Source organism: Sitophilus oryzae, unplaced genomic scaffold (genome assembly GCF_002938485.1).
Source record: "Sitophilus oryzae breed Bouriz unplaced genomic scaffold, Soryzae_2.0 scaffold_1502_pilon_pilon, whole genome shotgun sequence".
Lineage (NCBI taxonomy): Eukaryota > Metazoa > Arthropoda > Insecta > Coleoptera > Curculionidae > Sitophilus > Sitophilus oryzae.
In genome coordinates, this window is record NW_022146173.1 from 1,546,890 (window position 1) to 1,573,411 (window position 26,522).

At 33.0% G+C, this 26,522-nt stretch overlaps 1 protein-coding gene across 1 annotated transcript in view; it reads right to left on the reverse strand.

Moving 5' to 3' along the window:
• The window catches only part of LOC115878243 (putative polypeptide N-acetylgalactosaminyltransferase 9), a gene marked incomplete in the record, with an annotated part of 411,764 nt that overhangs the window by 121,384 nt on the left and 263,858 nt on the right, over nucleotides 1-26,522 (reverse strand). Inside the window, 2 exon segments of the mRNA XM_030894670.1 lie at nucleotides 8,698-9,014; nucleotides 10,539-10,810. Coding sequence (XP_030750530.1) covers nucleotides 8,698-9,014; nucleotides 10,539-10,810 — 589 coding nt within the window.

Genomic DNA, 26,522 nt, shown 5'->3' on the forward strand with positions numbered 1-26,522 from the left:
GTGGTCTCTTCCCTATTTTCTGGAGTTCGTAGACGAACGATAAAATCGGTTTCCAGAACGCCAGCTTAAATAATTGATCGCCTTAACTCCGAGATAACCGTTAATCTCGATTGCTTATTAATTGGAACTTCCTTTGTTTCACTCACAGTTATTTTAATTAGTTATTTGATATAATTTTAGATGTTTAAAACTATAAATTGTATTTGTATTAGTGATGGGCATTATATTACGATTCTTTTTAGTGAATCGAATCACACGATTCAATTTATCGTATTCAATTGACTCCTACGATTCGTTCATGTAAACGAACCACATGCACAATTTACGTTTCATAAAAACAAGAATCATAACTGGCAGTACCGGCGATAATTTAGCCGGACAATTACTTAAGGGACCAGAAAAATAAACACATATGGTTCTTTCATTCGTTTGTCAACACTTGACACTTTATACAATTAATTAATAATTACGCCAGCCAGTCCAATTACGTCAATATTATTACTGGCGTAATTGGACTGATTATTTTAACAATAATATTAAATTTTCAATCCAATTAATATATACTATTTGTCAAAGACTTCGTAATACCAATTTAATATTTTTAGAGCCATATTTTAATTCCGATTTAATAATTATAATCTATACTAATATATAAAATCCTTAAGTGACTGACATACTGATTAATCACGATCCTGCTCAAACCACTCAACGTAAGAAACTCAATTTGGCATACAGGTTGATTCTAGGGTGTAGAGGTTCGATAAGAAGGAATTTTTCGAAATTCCAGTTCCAAGAGGGTGAAACCACCCCTCAAATATTACAATATTTTTTATTTAAAAAACGGTCAAGTTTCCGAAAAAACGCTTAAACACGTATATTTTATTTTGTTTTTTACATATTTTAAGATTTTTTAAAAATCTATACAGGGTGTTTCGAAAAATCTGGTCATTGATTAATCACGATCCTGCTTAAAGCGCTTGACGTAAAAAGCTGATTTTTGGAAAACAGATTGAGTTTAGGGTGTAGAGGTTCGATAAGAAGGGATTTTTCGAAGGGATTTTTCGTAACTCGAATTCAATAAAAAAAATATTTTTTATTTAAAAACCGGTGAGTTTTTCGGAAAAACTCTTAAACACGCATATTTTATTTTGTTGTTTTACATATTTTAAGATTTTTTATAAATTTATACAGGGTGTTTCATAAAATATGACCATTGAGTAATCACGATTCTGCTTAAACTGCTTGACGTTTAAAGCTGATTTTTGGCAAACGGATGTGGGGTGTAGAGTTTCGATAAGTGGTTTCTCGAATCTCAAATTCCAAGAGGGTGAAAACGCCCCTCAAATATTACAATATTTGTTATTTAAAAAACGGTTAGTCTTTCGGGAAAACGCTTGGACAAGCATAATTTATTTGGTTTGTTTACATATTTTGAAATTTTTTAAAAAATCATACAGGGTGTTCCAAAAAGTTGGGTAATTTCTTAACCACGATTCTGCTTAAACTGCTTGACGTAAAAAGCTTATTTTTGGCAAACGGATTTTTCGAAAGTCAAATTCCAACGAGATGAAACTACCTCTCAAATATTACCAAGTTATATAATAATATCGCCATATTGTTTTTTCTCATGCTGACATAAATGTGAGAAAATTTTATCCAGTTTATATGTTAATGGAAATTCTTGCTTTGCTTTATCACCACCATTACAAATGATTAATTCGACGCGAACGAAGTCGCTGGTACACGCTAGTAAATAGTATATAATACCGCATGATAGAAAAAAATGGCGTCCACTTGGTTGGGAAATGAACATCGATGACATTCCCCATATAATTTTACATATAAAATGACAGCGATCTTCATTTTATAACCATCGCTGACGTCGTTTTTTTATCATATTGAGCAGAGGCCAACAGTATTTATTTGGAGTTGAAAAAAAATACGATTTCGTCTTTTAATCCAACATTTAATAGTCGGTAATATTATTTTAACAAAAATATTAACGTGAAAATTTCACACCTCTACTTTTCAACCAATAACATGCTTTAATGTTGACTAGTTACCATGGCAACTGAAAAAATTTCCGGAAATTTTTTCGAGGCGCCACGAAACTATAGTGGAAATTTTTTGACAGTTGAAAAGGTAAACATAAGATTTACAATCATAATGTGAATGAACTACAATGTCTATATATTGAAATATTACCCATTTGAGTTTTAGCATTTGATGTAACTAAGGTTGGTAATATTTTTTATTTAAGGAAATATGTTAGATATACCTACATATGAATTTCTTCGAAATTGCCATGTTCTAAAAAATATAGTTCTGCCGCCTTTATTTAACTAAAGCTGGTATTTTTCTATTTAACGAAATATGATGGATATATCTATATGATTTTTTTAGAATTTATTTCATGTTGAATTATCTTCAATGCCAAATCTTTAATGATATCGACTAATATAGCAAAATAATAACGAAACACATTTAGTAATTATAGGTTTTATTAATATTAAAAACACAATTATTGTAAATGTTTGTAGGCTGGCTTGAATTGGTGGTTTGAATCTGGGTATTTTCTGTTTTATTTTGCATTGTGCTCTGATCATGATTGAACTGGCTAGTACTTGATGAAATGCTCCTCATGGATTCAATCATCTGTTGATGATGTTCAGCGTCCAACTGTAAGTAAGGTTTGATCGACTGACTATTACTATGTCCAGTAATTTTAATGAGCTGTTGTTCACCAACTCCTTTCTTGGCCAAATTCGAAACAGCTGTTGCTCTTGCAGAATGATTGGTTATTTTAACTTTTTTAGTGTCAATTCCTATATCTGAAGCTGCTGATTTAAACCATGAAGATACAATGTTCTTACCAACTGGGCTATTCTTGTACCATCCTTTCGAATTGGGTTGATTCCAGTATGGGTTTGGTGTTAAGAATAGTCTGTCGGTTTGAATAAGATTTCCCCTTTTTTCCATCAACTTTCTAAACAAGCGAACCGGACACATTTGTGGATTTTCGAAATTTCTAATCAACCATTTACTATCCGACAGTTTTTTAGAACCACCTTGTGTGGTTTTAGAGAAAATTGGATTATATTCTATCCGACCTTTTGGGTTTCCGAAATTATCAGTTTCTTCTTTGAAGTATTGGATACAAGCAGAATGTCCTTCCCCTCCTCTCCATGCCAGCTCATGTGAAACTATGTGAAAAAATTTACGCTGCAACCCATCTGGAGTATTTTCATCCCACATTTCAATAATTTTTTTGTATTCGTCACTGGTTAAGGCTGAAGCACTCACTTTTCTTTTTGCTGAATCTCTCTGTAGTATTTTGCGCTTAGCATCGCGTGCAGCTCTGGCGGTCACAAATTCCACATCAGAAAACGGATTAAATTTTATTTTATATTTTTCGTAATAAATTTCTTGCAACTGCTTAGCAGTAGAGTTCCACATCACTTTGACCACACTTTCCTTATAATCTTCAAAATTTTTCTTTTTCATATTAAATGCGTAGTCCTCCAGTATAGTAGCCAGCTGTACTACACTCATACACTCATGAATATTATACGACTTTTCATCACAAAATTCAACAAACTGTTTCCATACACTTGATTTTGATTTTCGGGTGTTATCTGGTTTTATATTTTCAATTTCTTCTTTAATGACTTGTTGGTTTACTTTTCCAAATCGCGACATTTCGCTATACACTTCTTACTCTACGTACAGACGTTTTAAAACTAGTAATAGCTTAATGACAGAATCGCAAACAAAAATGACAAAACACATATATGTCAAAAACATCAATACCTTGGCCAACTTAACAAATTGAAATTATTTTAAAATGTCATGTTGGATTAATATTTTTTTTTCAAATTTAGGTGTGAAATTTTCTTACCGAATACCACGCAAGCTTAAATTATTCCTGGAAATTTTCTTTCGGGCACGAATATTTTAGGAAAATTATCCCTCGTCTTCGACTCGGGATAATTTTCAAAATATTCGTGCCCTCAAAAAAATTTCCGAAAATAATTTAAGCTCTTGTGATATTATAAGTGAAAATTAAATACCTTACATATACTCCCGTACAAAAAGCAGAGTATAAATAAGTTTTTTTCTTGTAAATAACTTTCTTATCGTTTGCAGTTTATGCCCATGATGTTTGTTTAGGGCTTTTGTTCAAGTCTAAAAATTGGTGCCTGACTTTATACATATATATCACAGCCGCGCCGCGCCGTAGAAACGAATGATCGCATTGTAATCCGATTCAATTTTCACGATTCTTTTTTACGGCTCATCGTCCAAATCTTATGGATCCGTGCTGGCTACGATTCAATTGAATGAACCGTATTCTAAGTAGTGAATCAAATCTTTCAATTTATTTTTAATACTCGTTGAAATGAACGACTCGTTCAATCTTTGTCCACCTCTAATCTGTATTAAACTATTGAGTGAAGAAATATACATTTTCGCCATCTTTTACGTAAAAAGGTTTCTTGGTAAAAATCGCGACAAGCGCAAAGTTTATTAACGAAGTTCATATGATTTTTATATAATGGTTATAATATTTCACCGAATTATAAATATTTTTTCGCCACACATACGTTTTATCTAAAAAATTATACATTTGTGTTGAGTTTTTGGTTTAAATGAATTGTGTTGGGATACTTTAAGGTATTAACCACAGTTAGGTATTTACTAGCAGAACATTGTTCTTTTTATAATGCCCTTTATGTGTTAAGTGTTGTTAAGGAGGTGAGTTTTGTTGATGTAAATAATAACTGTTTAGATATTTATAATAAATTTATTTTTGTTTCCTAAAATATTTTGATTAAACGAAAATATGTAAAAGTGGACAACGCTGTGCCGGTCAATCTTAATCATGTGACTAAAAGTTTATTTGGTATGATCTTATAAATAGTTTTATATGATGTGAGATATATTTGATATTATATACTGTTTTGCTTATTTTTCTGTCGATTTATTTTATGATGTCATGTCATTTAACTTCTATTTATGTAATTCCTAAATGATTTTGGCTAAACAGAAATATTCATTGATTTTATGTCCATTTTTGTTGTATTTATAAAGGCACTGACACTACACTAATGATGTAAAATCTTGAAAAAAGGATTATATTAAATCTGTGATATAATTAAATTTTAAAGAAACAAACGGGTTGTTTACATTTTGTTTGTATAAAAAAAATATTACTTATAGTAGGAAGTGAAATTAAAATACATAAATGTAATTTATTACTTATCTATTAAAAAAAATAATAACGGGTTATACATTGAGCAGAGAGCTTTCAAAGTTAAACGGACGCCGCGCAGCTTCGTTCACTTCTCTTGTCACTATGCACTTTTTGGCACGGTAGGCGCGAATTCCATTCGCGCGCATCTCCCACTTCTTGTCCGTTACGACGGCGCTCAGGGTCGTCTTCGGCGATTGCCTACTATAGTTCAGCCAAACCGGACGCGGCAGCTCACTATAACGGTAGCGACCGTAAAATATTGTTACATAGTTATATTATTTACACATATCTATGTCTCAAACAGTCAAAGGTAGGTATTAACCACATTGCGAGCCTAAAAAAAATTCCGAAACTCATTAAAATCATCTTTAAATTTAGTATCTCTAAGATCGGCGTATCATATATTTCCAGATTATGAAAATTATCATAAAATTGACATTTAAAATTGGAAAATTAAACCGAATGTATTTAATAATACATGAAAGTTAGCAATCATTATTTTGAAAAAAAAAATAATACTGATTTATAAAGTTATTAATATTTAAATCACGACTTAATGTCCTAGTTATCTGAACTTATAATATTATAAATAGCGTCTTAATCATATAAATCACCATCATTTCCAGCTTATTCAACTATTTCCAATTATGGTGTAGCCTCCCTCACATATTTAGATACTCTCTTTGTAGTTGGGCCCATTGTTGTCTATTGTTGGCTATGCGTGCCGAAGTTATCTCTGGTAATTTCCTAATATCATAATCCTATCTCAAGTTTGGTCTTCCTCTTCTTCTTCTTCTTAAAGTGCCTTCCCCATTCAGTGAAGATCGGCAACAACCATGGCAAATTCCTCTCTATTTTTCGCTCTTCTCAGCAAAGTATGTGAGTCCAGGCCTGTCCAATCTCTAATGTTCTTCAGCCAGGAGCATTGCCGTCGTCCGGGTCCGCGCTTTCCCTCAATTTTACCCTCGATAATGAGCTGAAGGAATTCATACTTGCTATGTCTCATGATATGGCCCAAATAGGCTGCTTTCCTCTTTTTTATTATGTCGAGGAGTTCTCGGTCCTTGTTCATTTTCGAGACACGGTCAGTCCATGGTATTCTCAGCATTTTGCGATATACCCACATCTCAAATGCTTCCAACTTATTCATTACGCTTACTTTGAGTGTCCACGACTCAACCCCGTAGAGAAGTGTGGAAAGTACGTAGCACTTGACGAAGTTGTCTTTTATATGGATGTTGAGACGTTTATCGCACAGTAGGTTCCGCAATTTTAGGAAGTTTGATCTAGCCATCTCAATTCGAGCTCTGATCTCAATGTCTGGGTTTAGGTCTTCACTAATCCAACTGCCCAAATATCTAAACTTTGAGACTCTTGCTATTGGTGTCCCACCTACGACTACCTCCGTTGCCTGTCTTGCATCTCTATTTATCACCATGACTTTTGTTTTGTTTGTATTTATCCTGAGACCCATTGAGTCGCCCACCGAGGACAGTCTATCAAGAAGTCTTTGCAGGCCCTCAGTGGTGTCTGCAATAACGACGGTATCATCAGCATATCTCATGTTGTTAATCAGCCTGCCATTCACTTTTATGCCGTCTTCTGATCCCTCAAGCGCATTTCGAAATATTAGTTCGGAGTACATATTGAAGAGCATAGGGCTCAATACGCATCCTTGCCTAACTCCACGCTTGATAGGTATTGCTGTTGTTTCAGTGTCCTGTAGTTTTACTGTCGCTACTTGTTGTTCGTATAGCTTTTGGATAATTTTCAGGTCTTGGGTATCCAGGCCTCTTCTTTCAAGGATGCTCAGCAATTCCCTGTGGTTGACGCAGTCGAATGCCTTCGTGTAGTCTATGAAGCATAGGTGTACCTCCTTTCGTTGATCTCTGCACTTCTGCAAAAGCACCGATAGCGCAAACAGGGCTTCTCTCGTCCCCAGTCCCTCGCGAAATCCCATTTGCTGTTCACTTATGTCTAGCTCACATTTTCTTCGGATTCGATTATGCAGAACCTTTAAAAACAGCTTTAGGACTTGACTCATCAGACTTATTAAACGAAACTCATCACATCTTTTTGCACCAGTTTTTTTAGGAATAGGTATAAATGTCGACCTTAGCCAGTCCTGCGGTATGTTTCCGGTATTGTATACAGAATTGAAGAGGTTTACCAATAACTTTAAATTGTCTCCGTTTATTAGTTTTATCAATTCTGGGTAGATGTTGTCCGGTCCAGCTGCTTTCCCGTTTTTGGTGATCTTTAAAGCTCTCTCGATTTCTGAGATCATTATATCTGGACCATTTTCAGTTTCTATTTGGGAGTGAAAAGAGGGGCCACCGTCATCGAACAGTTCCCTTGTGTAATTGGTCCATACCTCCTCTAGTTTTTGTTCGGTTAGGATTGGTTTATTCTCACCGTCCACGATTCTGGTACATGTTCGAGGTTTGTGTTTCCCAGTGACTTCGTTGACTTTTTTATGTAGGTTAAACAAGTCATGTTTTTGGTGGAGCTCCTCGACTTCGCGGCACCTCTCCGCCATCCACAGTTCTTTGGCTTCTTTGATTTTATTTCTGATAAGCCTGTGAGTGTCTCTATATCTCTGAGGGTCTGTGCCTTTAAAACTTCGCCGCTTTTCCATGAGGTCTAAAATTTCTTGAGTCATCCACGCTTCATGGTACTTCTCGTTATTATTTGTTGTTAGTTGTTCTTGTGTTTCCTGCAGCGCTTCTTTAATTTTCTGGTCTTCCTCTAGGTCTTACTCTAGGTCTCTTAATGCCTCATGGGTACCATGCTGTAATTTCTGTGGTCCATCTGTGGTCCGTCCTTCTTACCAGGTGTCCTGCCCATTGCCACTTTGACGACATATATTACCTGTCTCTTTTGTCGTATCCACTCTATTCTTTTACAGTCTCTCTATTTTATTCCCGGCATATTTCGTTCCATTGAGTATTGTGCGACCTGGAGCTTTCCTTATAATGTCAGTTTTAAGTGTACAGGTTTCGCATGCATACGTCATGACTGGTCGATTGTTTTCTTCTTTAGATAAAGTGGCATTCTAGATTTGAATATGATTTTCTTCCATACGTACTCCATGCTAACTTAATTCTTCTGTTGATTTGTGGTAGTAGAGATCCAGAGCTGTGTATTATTTGTCCCAAATATATATGTTTTTCTACAATTTACAGTTTTGTGTTATTTATTAGAATATCTTTTCTATCTACTAGTTCGTGGTACATTACTTTATTTTTTGCTAAATTCATTTTGAGACCTACTTTATTGCTGGCTGTATTTAGTTCGTTAATTTGTGCTTGTAGTTCTTCAGGACTATTGGTAATTAGAACTATGTAATCAGCAAATTTATTTAAACTAATTATATTAAAGTCTTGAAATACGTATGCGCATTCGCACAAAAACTAACAATTACAAATTAGACTAAAACTTACCCTGTCTATACTGAACAACCCTCCTGCCATAGTCGGACTCCAAACCGGTTCAGCGCTGTTCTTGTGCCTCTTTTTCTCGTGATCGGGTATGGCGTGCCAGTTAAATTGCAAGTTCCAGTCGAAACCACCTACGTTCACTCCAGTACTGTCGTGGTACAGGTAGGCCAAGCTAGTGTCATCGATCACGTCGATGACCGGACATACCACAGTGGTAGAATTGCGAGCTATGCGGTCCAGCAGTGGCTCTAGCCAGCCTGTGGTGCATTCGCAGTGAGAATCGAGGTAGGTTAGGACCGGTCCTGTAGCGTAGTCAAAACCTGAAAGATAATACAGAGATAATCAATTTAGAACAAAGAATAATCATTTTAATATCAGTTTAATTCTTAAATTTTTATTATTAACCAAGTTTTTATTATCAACAATCTTTTTCCTTGAGTAAAGCTTAACTTTCATGCATCCGTTGTCCGAAGATACGATGATAAGATATTAATTTTATCGGGGTCAAGTGGCACATCGTTTTAAAGGGCGTTTAATTATCTTTTCAGTGGTATCCTACTTTGTTGCTTTTTGTCGAGTGGTTTCCGAATAATCACGTTTCAAAGTTGCAGAAACAATTAAACATGCCTGCATTGAGCTTTTGGTTTTCAGTCTAATGTTTACACAAAAATTATTGCAATGGATCTCCTTATAGTACAAAAGATTAGAAGATCACATTACACCACTTACACCTTATCTTATAAGTTGTTCAGAATGTTGTCCATTTTCCTGTTAATAATAATAAAGTGTGTTTTCAAACTCCTCCCTAACATTTCGGAAAACTTCATCGGGAATTGACCGGCATTCTGCTGTAATTCGCCTTTTAAGATCATCAATATCAGTAGGCTGTGTTCTATAAACAATGGATTTAAGATGTCCCCAAAGAAAGAAATCTAAAGGTGTTAAATCCGGTGATCTTGGAAGCCATTCAATTGGTCCCCTTCTGCCAATCTATGTACCCGGAAATCTCTCGTTAACCACTGTCGAATCGGAAGAAAATAATGAGATGGAGCCGCACCGTCCTACTGAAATGTTAACAAATTCTCCTGTATAACTGATTAGAGGTTGCCACTCATTCGAATTTAAGAAAAGAAACGTTAATATTTATGACGTTTTCTGTTTATTAGTATTTAGACCCCCCTAGAAAAATATAATTGCTACATCCATGTTTCCACCTAATCTTCTCATTATTTCTACAAGGAGATCCATTGCAATATTTTTTTATAAACACTAACCTGAAAACCATAATCTCAATGCAGGCATGTTTAATTGTTTCTGCAAGTTTGAAACGCGATTATTTGGAAACCTCTGGACAAAAAGGAACAAAGTAGGATACCACTGAAAAGAGAATTAAACGTGCTTTTGGCATGCGGTTTTCTTGTTTTCTGCATACGTGACCAGCCTATCTTAAGCAGGATTTTGTAATCATGACTTCAACGCTCGCTCAGCTAGCTCTTTCAAGGACCGATACGTTTCAGACATGGTGGAACCTTTTGATTCTTAAGAGTTGTGTATGGTATTTCTGTTGCAACTTGTTTAATGTATTCATGTGTCGGCGGTACGGCACCCAAGTTTCGCTTCCATATAACATGATGGGGATTATTATTGCTCGGTACACTGCAAGTTTCGTTTTTGTGCTCAAGGCATGGTTGTAGAAAATCTTTTCTTCTAACTTCCAGAATGCTCTCGAGGCGCTGCTAATTCAAATTCAACCATTTATATCAAAGGTATTGAGAGTAATAATGAATTAGTTTTGGTTAAAACATAAATTATAAATATCTATAAAAATGTATGTTAACACTTACCTAACAACCTCGCACGAATAAGTCCTAATCTCTTCGGGGCTCTTATAATCTTCACTCTGGGTTCTTTCTCCCAGTATTCCTCCAACTGTTCCTTCAGATGGTCCATATCGGAGAAGTCATCCACCAAAATGACTTCGTGGATCAGGTGAGTAGGTGATCTGTCAAATACTGAATGAACCGTTCTAAGCAGCACTGACCACGCTTCGTTGTGGAAACATATTATGACTGATGTTTTTGGCAAATTGGACTGATACCTTCCTGGTTCTTTGCACCTGAAAAAAAGAAAGAGTTTATTAATGCTGCTTCTTTTTTTTCCAAACTAAACGCTGCTTATTGTTTGGCTTCGATAGAGTGACCAGAATTGAAACGGATCAAGTCCAATTTTAAGATAATCGTCTTTATTCGTTAATAAAATATTGTTTTTTCCAGTAGAATAATGAATCAAGTCATTAAGCAACTATAGCCTGTTTATCCAATTTGTTTTATTGTAATTAAGTAACTTTAACACTTATTTTCTTCATAATTATCTTTTAGGACTTGATTCTGAACCTCTCATATGTAAATAAATATAGATTCTTGGGAAGATATTTGGGAAATATATTTAGGAAAAACGAATTTTCCGAAACAAATAAAAACAAGGTGCCCGGTGGCGTAGAGGTACAGGCTCTCGTCTACCAATCTCAAGGTAGTGGGTTCAAATCCCACACCCGGCATTTCATCAGCCGACTATTTTTATTAAAATAAAAATAGTTTGGGTACCTAGGTCTACTTAGCCTTAAATGAGTACTTGGGATTCACAATCCTGAAGTTGTTGAAGCGTAGTGCTAGCCACATTACCTTCCTTGTATACCGAACGGCTCTAGTATGGCAAGCTGTACCTTGCTACTCCCAAGGCGTCAAACGCTATATTATACGGGAGCTATTATTATATTAATAAAAACAAAATCGAAAAATTCGTTTTTTCCCAAATAACTTTGATAGGGTTTAGCGTAAGACATAAATTATTAAGACATAATTTTACTCTTATTTAATTACTTTTGTATCTCTTTTGATTTATCATATCTTGGCAGATTTTTTCACAGCTTACACTTTTTTGTCATAATTAAAAAATATGTTTTGAAACAATTGTTATACATATTTTTTCAATCTTTATTCTATTTCATCTGCGTAATGTTTGAAAACTTAAGTTACTAGAGGTTTCATTAGTATCAAGGTAGAAGGCCTAAAAGCCTTTAAATTGACCATTGAATGGATAAAGGATAAAAAATTTATTTTACTTTAAATTATTTATTTTGAAAAACTGAAAAACACTAATATAGGATCATTTTCTAGAAAAGGATATAACACAATACTAATATTTAACTAAAAATAACTTTTAAAAGTATGCTATTCATTTAGAAGTAACATATGCTACCAACTCTTATATTTTACTAACAATATAACAGACATTCAAAACATTTATATACACTCAGATGCCAAAGAACGCAACGGAGAAATTTTTAGTCAAATTTAAAGTGTTATATTTTTGTTATGTTTAGCCGTATTTTTATGATTTTTTTAGTAAGCTGTATATAATTACATCAACTTCCCAAAACGTCGAACATGATGGGCAGTTCATAGTAATATATAGTTCACAATAATCGCCAAGGCCGCCTTGTCATATTGAAAAATAACTTCAAAAAGAAATGATAACTGAAAAAATTGCAAATTGTTGATGGCAATTTCGATGATCCAAAAAACAAAATGCTCAGGGGACATGGTTCTGATCGTAACATTATATTTTAGGAAAATGTACACGCGAAATTATTGCACAGGGTGTTTTAAAATTAAGCCCCTCGATTAACCCTGTATAATATGCCAAATACTAAAGTTTATAATAAACTGAGTTTACGAATTAAATTTGACATAATTATACCGGGTGCGTCTCAAAAGTGGCTCACCCCTATAGCTTTTTTATTTTTTCAGATAAAAAAACGAGATTTGGTATGTTAGTATACGACATAAATTAGGATTGATTGACGTATTCAATTGTTTTTGGTCACTTCCTGTTTCACCGGAAATGACTACAACTTCTGATTTTTAAATGGCACCCTCGGTATTTTTTTAACTTTATTCGATAGAAAATGTCATTCTCAATAGAATGACATATCATATGTCAATTTTGACATTTTTGCATATGGTTTAATGGAAATTATACCTTGCGAGTTGTAACGAAAATTTGACTGTTGATACCAAGTGTGTGGTATCAAATTATTCGTAAAAAAATGCTTTTTCCAAATATGCTAATGAGCCAACCTCGTCCATTTGAAAAAATTGAGATATGATTAAAAATACGATTTGAGCGTTTTTTAACTGACTAGGACAAGACACTAAAAACATTAGACGATCAAATCTATGTTTCCAAGGCTCCTTGATTAAGAATTAGTGTTTTTAACATAGCCATTTTTATTAAACGAGAATGCCAAAAGCTGGCATATGATATGTCATTCTATTCAGAATGACATTTTCTATCGAATAAAGTAAAAAAATACCGAGGGTGCGATTTAAAAATCAAAAGTTGTAGTCATTTCCGGTGAAACAAGAATTGACCAAAAACAATTGAATACGTCAATCAATCCTAATTTATGTGATATACTAACATACCAAGTCTCGTTTTTTTATCTAAAAAAATAAAAAAGTTATAGTGGTGAGTCACTTTTGAGACGCACCCGCTATACAGCTTCCTAAAAAATTCATGAAAATAGGGCTAAAAATAATAAAAATATAAGTTATTTTCTAAATTTAATAAATTTGACCAAAAATTTCTCCGTTGCGTTTTTTTTGCATCTGAGTATTGAATCAACTTTTAAATTTTAAATTTAAATTTAATTAAAATTTATCTCGTTTCTTTCATTTTTTGCAGCTTTTTTGCAAAAAATTTATCGTCCGCCACTGGCCCGATGGAAAACCGCCACTGGAAAACGAAACGATTCGAAAGAAAACAGATGGTAATGGCGAGAGGAGGGAAACTCAATTTGATGCCTGACTTAATAAACCGAATAACCACCCAGAATAATAATAATAATGCCTATGGAAGTACCCAGTCAGATCGAAACAAGAAGAAAGAGAACGCTTTTTTTAAAGGCCTTTTGGGCAAATTGAAAAAATCGCAGGTCTATTCGGGGCTTAATGGTCCCGCTTTTTTTAAGCGAGCCTCTTGAGGTTTTTTTTATAGATATAGGTTTTAGAAAAAAAACATTACTGTATATTCTCACGCTAGCATTACATTAGATTATTGCAGAGGCGGACAGTACAACTGTTATTTTAAACAAGAGTTAGAAGTGTTATTGTTATTCATAATATAATTAACAACTTTCTATTTATTTGAGATTATTGTTAAGTAACAGGTAAGTATTGCGAATCTTCTAGAACTTCATGTAGCTGAAATTGTCTGTTGTTTAGATACCTATTATTTCTTGAAGTAACAACTGTTATGAGCTCGGTAGAACTTTGTGGAACGGCAATCCCGATTTAGCATTACGACCGATCCTTGTTTGCGCGTTGATATTTTCATACCTGTTATTGTTTGGATGTAAAATCTGTCGCCAACTGTTATACCAAAATAACAGTTCTTATATAACAGTTGGTATAATGAACCTAACCTAACCTAACCTAACAATTCGTCTCTAAGGTTTTAAACTTCGTTATCAGAAAAAATATATTTATTGTGTGAGATAGATAATACTAATTATTTTGTAACTGTTACTAATACAAATGGAAGACTTTATTTTATGAGTTAGAGCAATACCAAAAAAATACAAATTTTTCGTTGATTACTATACCGGGTGCGTCTCAAAAGTGACTCACCCCTCTAACTTTTTTATTTTTATTGATTTACGTATTCAATTATTTTTGGTCACTTCCTGTTTCACCGGAAATGACTGCAACTTTTGATTTTTAAATGACACCTTCGGTAACTTTTTACTTTATTCGATAGAAAATGACATGCTGAGTAAAATGACGTATCATATGTTTGACAATTTCGCTTAAAAAAATGTATTTTAAATTTCAATGTAGAGTGCTATGGCTGTGTTAAAAACCCTAATTTTTAATAAAGGAGTCTTGGGAAAACAGATTTGATCGTCTAACGTTTTTCGTGTTTTGTCTTGGCTGGTTAAAAGATGCCCAAATCGTATTTTTGGTGGTTTATTCCCTATTATTCACCACAATGCAATTTTGTGGAAAGGAATAATAAAACCATAACTACTGCTATCAGGTGTTATATTGATAAACATGAAGATTGGGATTTACACATACCTCAAATTAGACAGGCTATTAATACCGCAGTTCATGAAGAAACAATTTTTCCGCCAACTTATTTGATGTTCGGTAGACATATCACAATTTTTTCAAATGGAACAAGGGTGGCTCATTAACATATTTGGAAAAAGCATTTTTTATGAATAATTTGGTACCACACACTTGGTATTTCGAGTTACATTGTCGTTATGAATTGCAATGTTACAATTTCAGATAAACCATACACGGAAAAAAGCTAAACTTAAAGATTATTAATCTTGAACCAACGATATGCTAGTTTCCCCATTCCGCATATCTAGTTATACTTCTTTTCAAGAAAACCTTATCCTTAGAAGCTAAGAAAATTTATCTTTTATTTAAGATTTACCTAGTATTGAAATTAAGATGATAACTACACTCCAGACAATCCTAGATAAAATCTAGTTTCGAGTACTACTTATACATATTTGTAAATTAGCAAATTATTGCATTAAGTATAAAAATTCTTTGTGTACATGTAATAATTACTTTATTCAAATGTAATATCAATATGTACTATAAAATAAAGCCTCTTCTTACTTTTAGGTTAGTTACTAGACGCGCCGACTAGGTAGTTTATAAAATTATAAAGTTTTTTTGTTATCGTTTGTCCTTGTGATATGTGAAAATGGAGGACCTTCTTCAGGCATGGGAGATGACGATTTGATCCCAAAATTTCAAGGTAAGTTTAGCAATAATCCTACATTATTTGATGACATTGGTTGTAGGTTAGGGGGAAATTTTTAGCATGTCCCAACTCTATTATATTCATGTATGTTACCGGGCAAACCCGATTTTAGGATAAACTAGTTTTTCTTAGGACGAATATTAACCGGGATCGAAAAACTATATAGTTCTCACAAAATTCGGTAACGTGTACCCTATGCTTTCGGAGGTTCGGGTTCGATCTTGTTAGAAACCCTTGTTTTGGTAAAATCTTTTCTTAATTTCCATTTACAATAGGTATGGAATTTTGAAATATCACCAGACTAACCCCGAATATAGTTAATACTTTTTAAATTAGATTAGCCAAACATTACCTACCAAATTATATGCTTTTCGCAATAAGAAAATACAATAAAACTGTGTAATTTCCCAATATCGATAGATATTGGACAGCGGCATCGCTAATTAAAAACGAGAGACAGTAACAAAATTGTTAAAACTTAATTGAATCATTCCAAACACGTACATACCTAGTTTACCACCAGTGTATAAGAAATAATGCATATTAAAATGGAGTCCCCCTAACCTCAAACCAATGTCATCAAATAATGTAGGATTATTGCTAAAATTACCTTGAAATTTTCGGATCAAATCCGTCATCTCCCATGCCTGAAAAAGGTCCTCCATTTTAACATATCACAAGCACAAACGATAACAAAAAAACTTTATATAAAGTACCCGGCGCGTCTCGTGCCGCAGAAGAGAAACAGAAACCCAATAAAATTAAGATAGGAATCAGGAATGCACTGTTGCGTTGTTGCTGTTGGGGATGGTCACTTAATATAAGAACAGTAACTCTTGGAAATGGGGTGTTATTCTCACGGCGAGAATAATATACTTATTTAAAGTCTTAATACACCGATTTCAAGTAAAAGTTTTAAAAAAGTTAAGAATACTACTCATTATTCTATAAAAGCATTTACACTTCATTTAATAATAGTTTCTTCGTTGCTAAAGGTTTATTCACTTGATAGTAATATAAGTTTTTCTTAAATATAAGTCATTTTATACTTTCTTTTAGACTCAAAATTACTTAAAGTGACTATAACTATATATAAAAAGCAAGTGTAAAAGTAAAATAGTTCCAAATATTTGTTGTACTCATGGAAAGAATACTATCCTTAAAGAAAGTGTAAAATTATAAGTGTATGATTGTTCTTGAATATAGAAACGATTTTTTTCCGTGTATGCGAAAATGTCCAAAAATTGACATATATGATATGTCGTTCTATTCAGAGTCTCATTTTCTATCGAATAAAGTAAAAAATACCGAGAGTGCCATTTAAAAAACAAAAAATGCAGTCATTTCCGGTAAAACAGGAAGTGACCAAAAACAATTGAATACGACAACCAATCCTAATTTATGTCATATTTCGTATGTTAGTATATATATACTAACATACGAAATGTCGTTTTTTTTATCTGAAAAATAAAAAAGTTATAAAATAAAATTATAAGTGAGCCATTTTTGAAAACATCGCTTTTCGATTGACTAGAGGACATTATTTGAACTTAAAAGTAACTTCAAGGGATTTCTCTTGGCCGATTTACTTATTATAAGTTTTACCCAAAGCTATACAATATGCAGTTACTGAGACATAGCCGTCGTCCATTACCAGTTGGCCACCCTGTATCTATACACGTTATTTTAAAATAATCAATTTAGAAATATAGAAATGTCATTAAAAATAAAAAAAAAATGTATTAATTTTAATGTTTCTTGATAGTTTATGTTATTTTCCTTTCAAATAAATATTAAAAGGCATTTTTTATTGTTATATTTTTACTTTTATTTCTCATAAAATTACAAAGTATTAAACGGTTTACGCTTTTTAAAATTAATTAAATTAAAACCAATTTTTAATGTATTAGGTTTTAATCTTTTATTTTATTTAGGTTTTAATCTTGTTTCGTTTATGGGGCAAAAAAAATATTTAAATTATACTAAAAGCTGGATCATGTTTACTTTGCACTTCGAAAATGTCCATGCTGCATATTTACATGCAGAGATTTAAATAATTGTTTAAACAGCATTTTTGCGCTATTTAATTACTTGTTAATTTTTATGGTTTTTCGAAAATGGGCTACCGAATTGGCAATTTTTACATTTAATTGTTTTTGTACCCATATTTTAAATTTAAAATAGAATAATGTATTTACTAACATTATTCATAAAATATTATTTACCATACAACGTTAGATAAAACATAACATGATATACAGGGTAAGTCATAAATAAGTGAAAATATTTTTTGACGTGGTGTACTTTGGCCCTGGAAACACTATTATGCGTTTTTTTCGTCAAAAACTTAATATATTAATATAAATAATTAAATATATTAATAAATAAGGCCTTTGTAGATAATTATATACAGGATTATCACTCAAAAATAAACGTTGCCAATATCAGGTCTCTTAGAGAAGTATTTTTTTCATAGTATCAATTATTGGTGAACTACAGAGCGATCAATAACGATTGAAATAGTTTCGATGACATTCTCCGTATAATTTTACATATAAATGACAGCGATCTTCAATTCCAAAGTAATTTGCGCTCTTTTTATTTCGATTATACATAATGAAGGAATATCGATAAATCTATGAAAGAACTTGACGATATATGGAACACTCTTCAAAAATAATATTCCCGGTGCGTCTCAAAAGTGGCTCACCCCTATAACTTTTTATTTTTTCAGATTTGGTATGTTAGTATATGACATATAAATTAGGATTGATTGACGTATTCAATTCTTCTCGGCCACTTCCTGTTTCACCGGAAATGACTACAAGTTTTGATTTTTAAATGGCACCCTCGGTACTTTTTTTTTTTTGACTTTATTCGATAGAAAATAACATTCTGAATAGAATGACATATCATATGTCAACTTTTGGCATTTTCGCTTAAAACAAAGTTGTAATTTAAATTTCAATCTAGAGTGCCATGGCTCTGTTAAAAACACTAATTTTTAATCAAGGAGCCTTGGAAAAACAGATTTGATCGTCTAATGTTTTTTAGTGTCTTGTCCTGACCGGTTAAAAGATGCCCAAATCGTATTTTTAATCAAATCTCAATTTTTTTGAAATGGAACGAGGACTCATTTGCATATTTAGAAAAAGCATTTTTACGAATAATTTGATACTATACACTTGGTATTTCGAGTCAAAAAGTTGTCATATAATATGTCATTCTATACAGAGTGTCATTTTCTATCGAATAAAGTAACAAAATACCAAGGGTGTCATTTAAAAATCAAAAGTTATAGTCATTTCCGGTGAAACCGGAAGTGACCGAAAACAATTGAGTACGGCAATCAATCCTAATTTAAGTCATATACTACTTACTGAGCAACTTTTGAGACGCACCCGGTATAAATGTATCGATATATTAAAATAATAGAATGAATATATCGAAATATTTTTAAAATTTACCATCACTATAGCATGACTTTCTAACATGTTTCTTGCCTTCTGAGTCTGGCCGAACGCCGCGTTCGTGTCATGACAGTTTCCGAATAAATTTTGATAAATTTTTAGATTGGTTGGGATGAAAATATCAGTCGGTCAATTTCGTTAATCAAGGGAAATTATTTTATACATCCTAAAAATATTATACGAATAGTGAATCACTAGCAAGAAATATAATTTAAAATTATTGTCAATGTTGTCATTGTGCCATTGTTGTATCGGACTGTGTATTATCAATGTAAGATTTCAAATATTAAACAAAAATCGTTTTCATACAATCTACGAAATGTTAAAACAAATATTTTTCATAAATCACTCGTCAAAATAAGTTTCACTTCGGAATCGATAAAACAAATGGGCCGTTCATATTCAAATAACGATTTCCATACGATTGTGTACAAAACAAATTGAAAGATAATGCGAAGAGGGTCGAGGAAATCTTCTTCAAACAGTCGAACGGCTCCAACTTTTCGAAAAGTTTGCTACTTTTGATATATTTAAGACAAAAAAAAAATGAATCAGACAGAAAGAAAAGGAACAGAAAAGGTACAAAATGAGAAAGTTTGAAATTTATTCTCTTTCGTTGAGCCGAATAGGGTTTTATTTATTATGTGGAGGTGATTTAAACTTCTGAAAAAAGGCTTTAATAGAACCTGTTTAGTAGAATAATTAACTATTAAGAGTCCATTTCACTAGTCCGGAAAAGTAGCAACATAAGCGTTCGGCATTTAAGGTTTTATGTAAAACTGGCTAGGTATTTTTACACAAATCTTCTTCTTCTTCTTCCTTCTTCATACTAGGCGAATCGCCTGTTTGGTTTCGTCGTCTCTACCGGTTAGACTGACAAGTTGTCGCTCCATCGTTTTCGTGGACGTCCTAAGCTTCTGCGACCTAGCGGTGATTTGTCGCGTGCAACTCTCACTATCCTTCTGTTGTCCATTCTGCTGATATGCTTGTTCCATTCTTCCTTTCTGTTGAGTACCCACTCATTTACATTTTCCACCTTGCACGCTCTTCTTATGCTTTCATTTCTCTCCCTGTCCAGAAGCGTCTTTCCAGCTATTCTGCTATTCTCTCATTTCGGTTGTTTCTAGTAGTTGTTTAGTTTTCGCTGTATCAGGTCGAGTTTCTGCAGTGTATGTCATTATTGGTCGTACCGTTGCCTTGTAAATTCTCGTTTTAGTCTCCACCTCAATGTTTTTATTTCGCCATATTGTGTCATTTAGGCATCCTGCTATTCTGGTTGCCTTGGTTGTCCGTTCTCGCACCTCCGCTTCTACATCACCATATCCTGAGATTTCTATGCCTAGATACTTAAATTTCATCTCTTGCTGAATAACATTGCCCTCGACTTCCAGTTTGCATCTTAGTGGTACTTTTGATGTCGTCATGCATTTAGTTTTCTGGGTCGATATTATCATATAGTGATTTGGCAGTGCAATTAAATCGATGTAATAAGCGCTGTAGATCGTTCTCATTTTCAGCTACCAATACGGCGTCATCGGCATAGCATAGAATAGTAATTTCCTGGTCGCCCATACTGTATCCCTTCAGTAAACGTACATTTCCTATTATTTCGTCCATAATGATGTTGAAAAGAAGAGGGCTTAGGGAGTCACCTTGTCGGATACCACAGCCTACATTTATTGGTTCGGTCAGGACCCCGTTAATTTTAGCTTGAATTTGGTTCGCTTCATATACGTTTTGTATTTGTATGGTTTTGTATGGTTTTACACAAATGAAGAAGGAAATTAAAGAAAAAGGATTATATACTATATCCGTATTAGTGTCGTAAATGGAAATATTGGAAATTTCCAAACGTGTCTCGGAAATATTGGAAATATTGGGAATATTTGAATACTAGGTTCAGTTTACAAGGAGTTGCAGTTAGTCAAGAAGCAACACAAATGATTGATAAAAATGTTAAGCAGTGGATATTAGATGACGAAGTATTTTGGGTCCAAATTTTCAACGTAATTAACATTTTTGAACCTATTGGCAAATGGTTAAAAATTGTAGAAGGAGATTATAGCACTATTCATTTTGCTGTAAAAGCATTTTGTGATATTAGAAGGGTAATTCAGAATAATCTTGCATTGTCCTCACTTGACGACAAAGAAAAATCCGAATTGTTTGAGTTTGTTGACAAAAGAGAAAAATTTGCTATTAAACCCATTCATTATGCTACAGAATTACAAAATCCAAAATCACAAGGTTCTGAACTTGATGAAACCCAAATTCTTTCTGCCATAGAATGCATACTTAATATATCAAAAAATAAACTCAATATAAAGAAGCAAGAAATAATAGATGAAATAGCAGATTACCGTTGTAGAAGTGACAAGTTATTTGGAAATAACTTCATATGGAAAAGTAGTTTTGATAACCCAGTCTCCTGGTGGAAAGGACTGTGTTCTTAATCTTCATTATCACAAGTAGCTTCACGAATGTTGATGATGCCAGCATCTTCGGCTGCCACGGAACGCAGTTTTAGCGTTTATAGTCATATTCATTCAAAAAAGATAAACAGGCTTATTAATGATAGAGCCGCTAAGCTACTACCACCACAATGAAAACTTGCTGAAGAAAATAGGAAACGGCAATAGATCAATTTTTTCAAGATTTTGAGGAAGTAGACTGGCAAGAAGATGTTATTGAGTGTGATGCTGATGACAGCGATAGAGATATGCCTCTTGCTCGACTAGTCTGTCAAAAATTTTTTTTTTTTGTAAAAATTTAACCTTAATTTATTTTTTAATTTGAAGAATAACTCTTTATTTGCAAAGAAAAATTAAAAAATATAAATATATATTTCAGTTTTTCTACTTTTTAAAATATTTCATATATTTCCAATATTTCTATATATTCCCAATGTTTCAGGAAATATTTCCGAAAATATATTTCTGGAAATTCTACACCACTAATCCGTATGGTAGCACATTTTTGAACCACTTCATTATTTTTAAGATTTTGATGGTCAATCATTAACAACATATCTCTTATGTTTGGACTAAATTTTCTAGAATATAAAGACATAATTTAAAATCCCGTTACAATAAGGAAATAGATTGAAGTTTTGTGATTACAGTGCTATATAATTTATATGGTTTTGTAACAAATTGCTCGCTATTTAATGGCAAATGCTGAAGCTCTGCAAACCTTAATCAAAGCACGTGTGTTTGGAATTTTGGGTGTGACTCAACACGACAGGATCGGGCTAAGCCTCAGTCAGGTTTCTGAAATATAATATTTATTTCCTTCGACCACACACCCGCTTTACCCGACCCCTGAGAGCGACTCGAAAGTACAGTGTAATAGACTCTTAAGAATCTTACGAATCATTCATTGTTTTAAAATATTTTTATTATCAAGTTTTATATATTATCATCTATCTTTCATAAGAGTAAATATAGGAGCAAATGACATTTTTGTGTTTTCATATCCTGTCTGGTTGCACTGAGGCTTAAACAAAACAATATAACTACACTGAAAGTTATGTGTTTTATATTATCATCATAATCATAATTTTCAACTCATTAAACCATTTTCAATTATGAATGCCTCCCTCACATATTTTGATAATCTCTTTGCAATTGGGCCCATTGACGTCTAATGTTGGCTGTGAGGGTCCCAGTTATCTCTGCTAATTTTGGGGTTGTTTGTTATGATCGCTTATACCAAGTTCTCTTTTTTAATTTAAACAACTATTAAGAAAAAATACATTTATTTAGCATAAGAGATACAATGGTTTTAAACAACAATTTTTGGAAATTCCAAGACTAAACAGAGTATGCTGAGAGGAGTACGTACAACAGCATCTTCCTTAGCTGACGTGCTCACTTCTGTCTTCTCAATTAACTCGACTAACTACGACTACTGACGACTAACTGCCGTTTAACCGCAACTAACTATGCAACTAGCTGAACTAATTGAAAATTGGACTGACTAATTGATGACTCTTCGGCATACTCTTTTTATACACTTCTCCAATAAATTAACGCACCACAAAAAAATAACCAAAAGTTTAAGTTAACTTTTTGTCAAAACCACTTATCCGATTTGTACGATTGTTTTTTTGAATGATAGCTTATTCTTTCCACAATGTTGCTATACTAACTGTATTTTGATACAAACCCTTTTTATACTAATACCGAGTGTAGCAATTATAACGTGTTTTTTTAATAAAATTTGTGATACCCTGTAGAGTTGATCAGTTACAGTATCAAGTTAAAATTGAAATCACAATTTAGCCTTCTCTTTTTTTTACATTTTATTTTTTTATTTACTCCATTATCTTCCTCATAACACGAGAAACAACATTTTATAGGATGACATGATTTAATATTGGTTTTAATTAACATTTTTCCATTTTACTCACTAAAGTAAGTAGCAGGCTATGGAAAAACACGGATTACCAGTAAATGTCAAATAGAGATGCTAGTTTCTGTGCAAACTTGTAGACCATTAGTATCTCTGAGCTGAGTTTGAAGGGTCCGAGCTGTTACGAAACGTTGTCTTAATGTTGAGAGTTTTAAAAAACGTTCCTGAATCGGATTGGTTCTTCGATTTCTGCCTTGTCCCAGCCTGCGACAATTACTCCCAGTATCTCTATACCGTTATATAACTCGTGAAATGGTTGAGTGAGTTACATTAAATCGTTCACCAATTCTTCGGTAGCTCCAACCTTCCTCAGACAATATTAATGCTTGAGCGCATTCTTCGCCAGTAAGATTTCTTGTTTCACGTGCACGTTGCATATTTTTGATATAATAAGTAAAATGGAAAAATGAGTAAAATGGAAAAATGTTAATTAAAACCAATATTAAATCATGTTATCCTATAAAATGTTGTTTCTCGTGTAATAAGGAAGATAATGGAGTAAATAAAAAAACAAAATGTAAAAAAAAGATAAGGCTAAAATGTGATTTCCATTTTAACTTGATACTGTAACTGATCAACTCTACAGGGTATCACAATTTTTATTAAAAAAACACGTTATAATTGCTATACCCGGTATTAGTATATAATAAATGCCTTTATTGTCAAAAAATTTTTCAATTTGTAGACAAAGGTAAACAAAACAAAGTAGAAAAAAAAACAAGGTACACAAACAAACAAATAAGATAATACAAAACATTATATAAATAATATTGTCAGTCTTATTGTTAAAATAAACATTTATAAATGTTTACAATGTCAAAGAACAAAAAATTTAAAATAATATTCAAAAATATTTAGCCAGTTTATAGCAAAATATCAATGACCTCTAAATAAATTAATTTCGATGTCATTAGTAAATATAGCAATAGCAAACATTAGACCAGTGTTTTCAAGATCAAATTCGATTTTCAATTCAAATATAATTCATTTACGGCGTAGAAAGCCTTGTCTAGTAAATAAGAGTTCAATGCTTTGCGAAATGAAAAAAATGATGTTATGGATTTGATTTCAAATGGCAGGTGATTGTGCATTTTTTTCGAGTTGTATAATATTGAACTTTTAACTAACTCTGAGCGTGGGGTAGGTAGATAAAGATCTTGCTCCGCGTTCCTGAGTGGATAAGTGTTAGATGGCCTTTCTTGAGAAGCTGATACATGTTTACGTATTAAGCAAACGGATTCATATATAAATAAGGAAGGAAGAGTCAATATTTTTAATTTTTTAAAAAAGTCCCGGCAATGAGTTCTGCTGTTTAGTCCCAATGAATATCGAATAGCTCTCTTCTGGAGCTTGAAAATGCGGTCAAATTGAGTCGCACAACACGTACCCCAGAATGGAAGGGCATACCTGAGGTGCGACTCAAAAAGTGCATAATAAACAGTTCTAGCGACTGACAAGTTAAGCTCCTTAGAAACAGACCTTAATGCAAAACAGGCAGAGCTCAATTTTTTCGACAAAGCTTCGATATGTATGTCCCATTTTAGAGAATTGTCCACAACAAGCCCTAAAAATTTTACAGATTTTACGACGTCAATGGTGGTGTTGTTAAGTACAAAAGGCTGCAACGAGTTTTTATACGACAAAGCTTTAGTTTTAGAAATGTTGAGACTCTGACTGTTGAGGAGTATAAAAAGGGTTCCTATCAAAATACAGTTAGTATAGTAACATTGTGGAAAGAATAACCTATCATTCAAAAAAAATCGTCCAAATCGGATAAGTGGTTTTGACAAAAACTTAACTTAAACTTTTGGTTATTTTTTTGTGACGCGTTAATTTATTGGGGAAGTGTATTTCCTATCCTTCGTGGTTATCGATGGTTACGTCGTTCAATAGTTTTCCATCTAATTACATTCACTCGGCTATGACCATGAAGAAATCGAACTTCGGTAACCTGCGTTTGATTATCGACCCGAGATTGTTGTATTTTAATTGTTTAATTTTTAATGTTATTTAATAACATATCTAGGTCGATGCAATGCAGGTAACCGATCTCCTGGGCATATACATCAAATTGGTTTACTAGAATTATATTTTATATGATTTTTCCCAATTTGATATAAACCCAAGTTGACGTTATTTAAGTCTTGACAATATCATGGTCCAATCTCAGATTTGGTTTTCTTCTAGGTCTCTTCATTCCGCGTGGGTACCATATGCTGCAATTGTTGTGGTCTTCATCTATTGTCAGTCCTTCTTGCCAGGTGTCCCCCTTATTGCCACTTGAGGGATTTGATTTTGTGGATGATATCTACTATCTGTTTTTTTTGTCGTATCCACTCTATTGGTACCATAATATGGTACTATATTATGGTACGACTTTATATATGCTTCATGATATTGCATTGTGACCGAAGATACACAAATATACTAAATTTCAGTTTAATCGAACGCTAGGAAGTGGTTCTAATTCAGCTCGCTTACAAGCTTTTATTTTACTTAGTTAATGTGTTAGTTAGTTAGTTTGGAAACTTAAACTAACAAGCCGAGTTAAATAATAACAAAATAAGAAAATTTAAGTTTTTACCAAATATCTTTGGAATTAAATGTATTTTTTAGACTTTGAAACAGAATGAAACATTGTATAGTGCATTTTCATATAGGGCATCGTGTATATTAACTTTAATAAAATACTCTTCTATAATCTATGTCAAGACGTCTAAAACAACGTTCATTAGGTTGAATGTGGAATTTTCATGGCTAAGACATTACCCGTTTCCCCTGCTTTTATCCGCCATATTAGCTATAACGCTGTTCCGGATATCGCTCCAATTTAAATGCAAATTTTCCGGTTTTTCCTCATAAAATGAACTTTCCGCGTCGGTGGATTAATTAAAGATCTGTGTGTCTAGGCTAATTGAACCGTGTTATTCAGAACTGAGTAATTTATCAAAATTAATTGATACGAATATAACGTTAATATTTTATAAACGTATAGTTTCATGATTTAGAGCCAAAAATAAGTCCTTATACATTGTTATTTTTTTAAACTACTTTTTAAAGTACTTTTTTAAATTTTAGTATTTGGCATATTATACA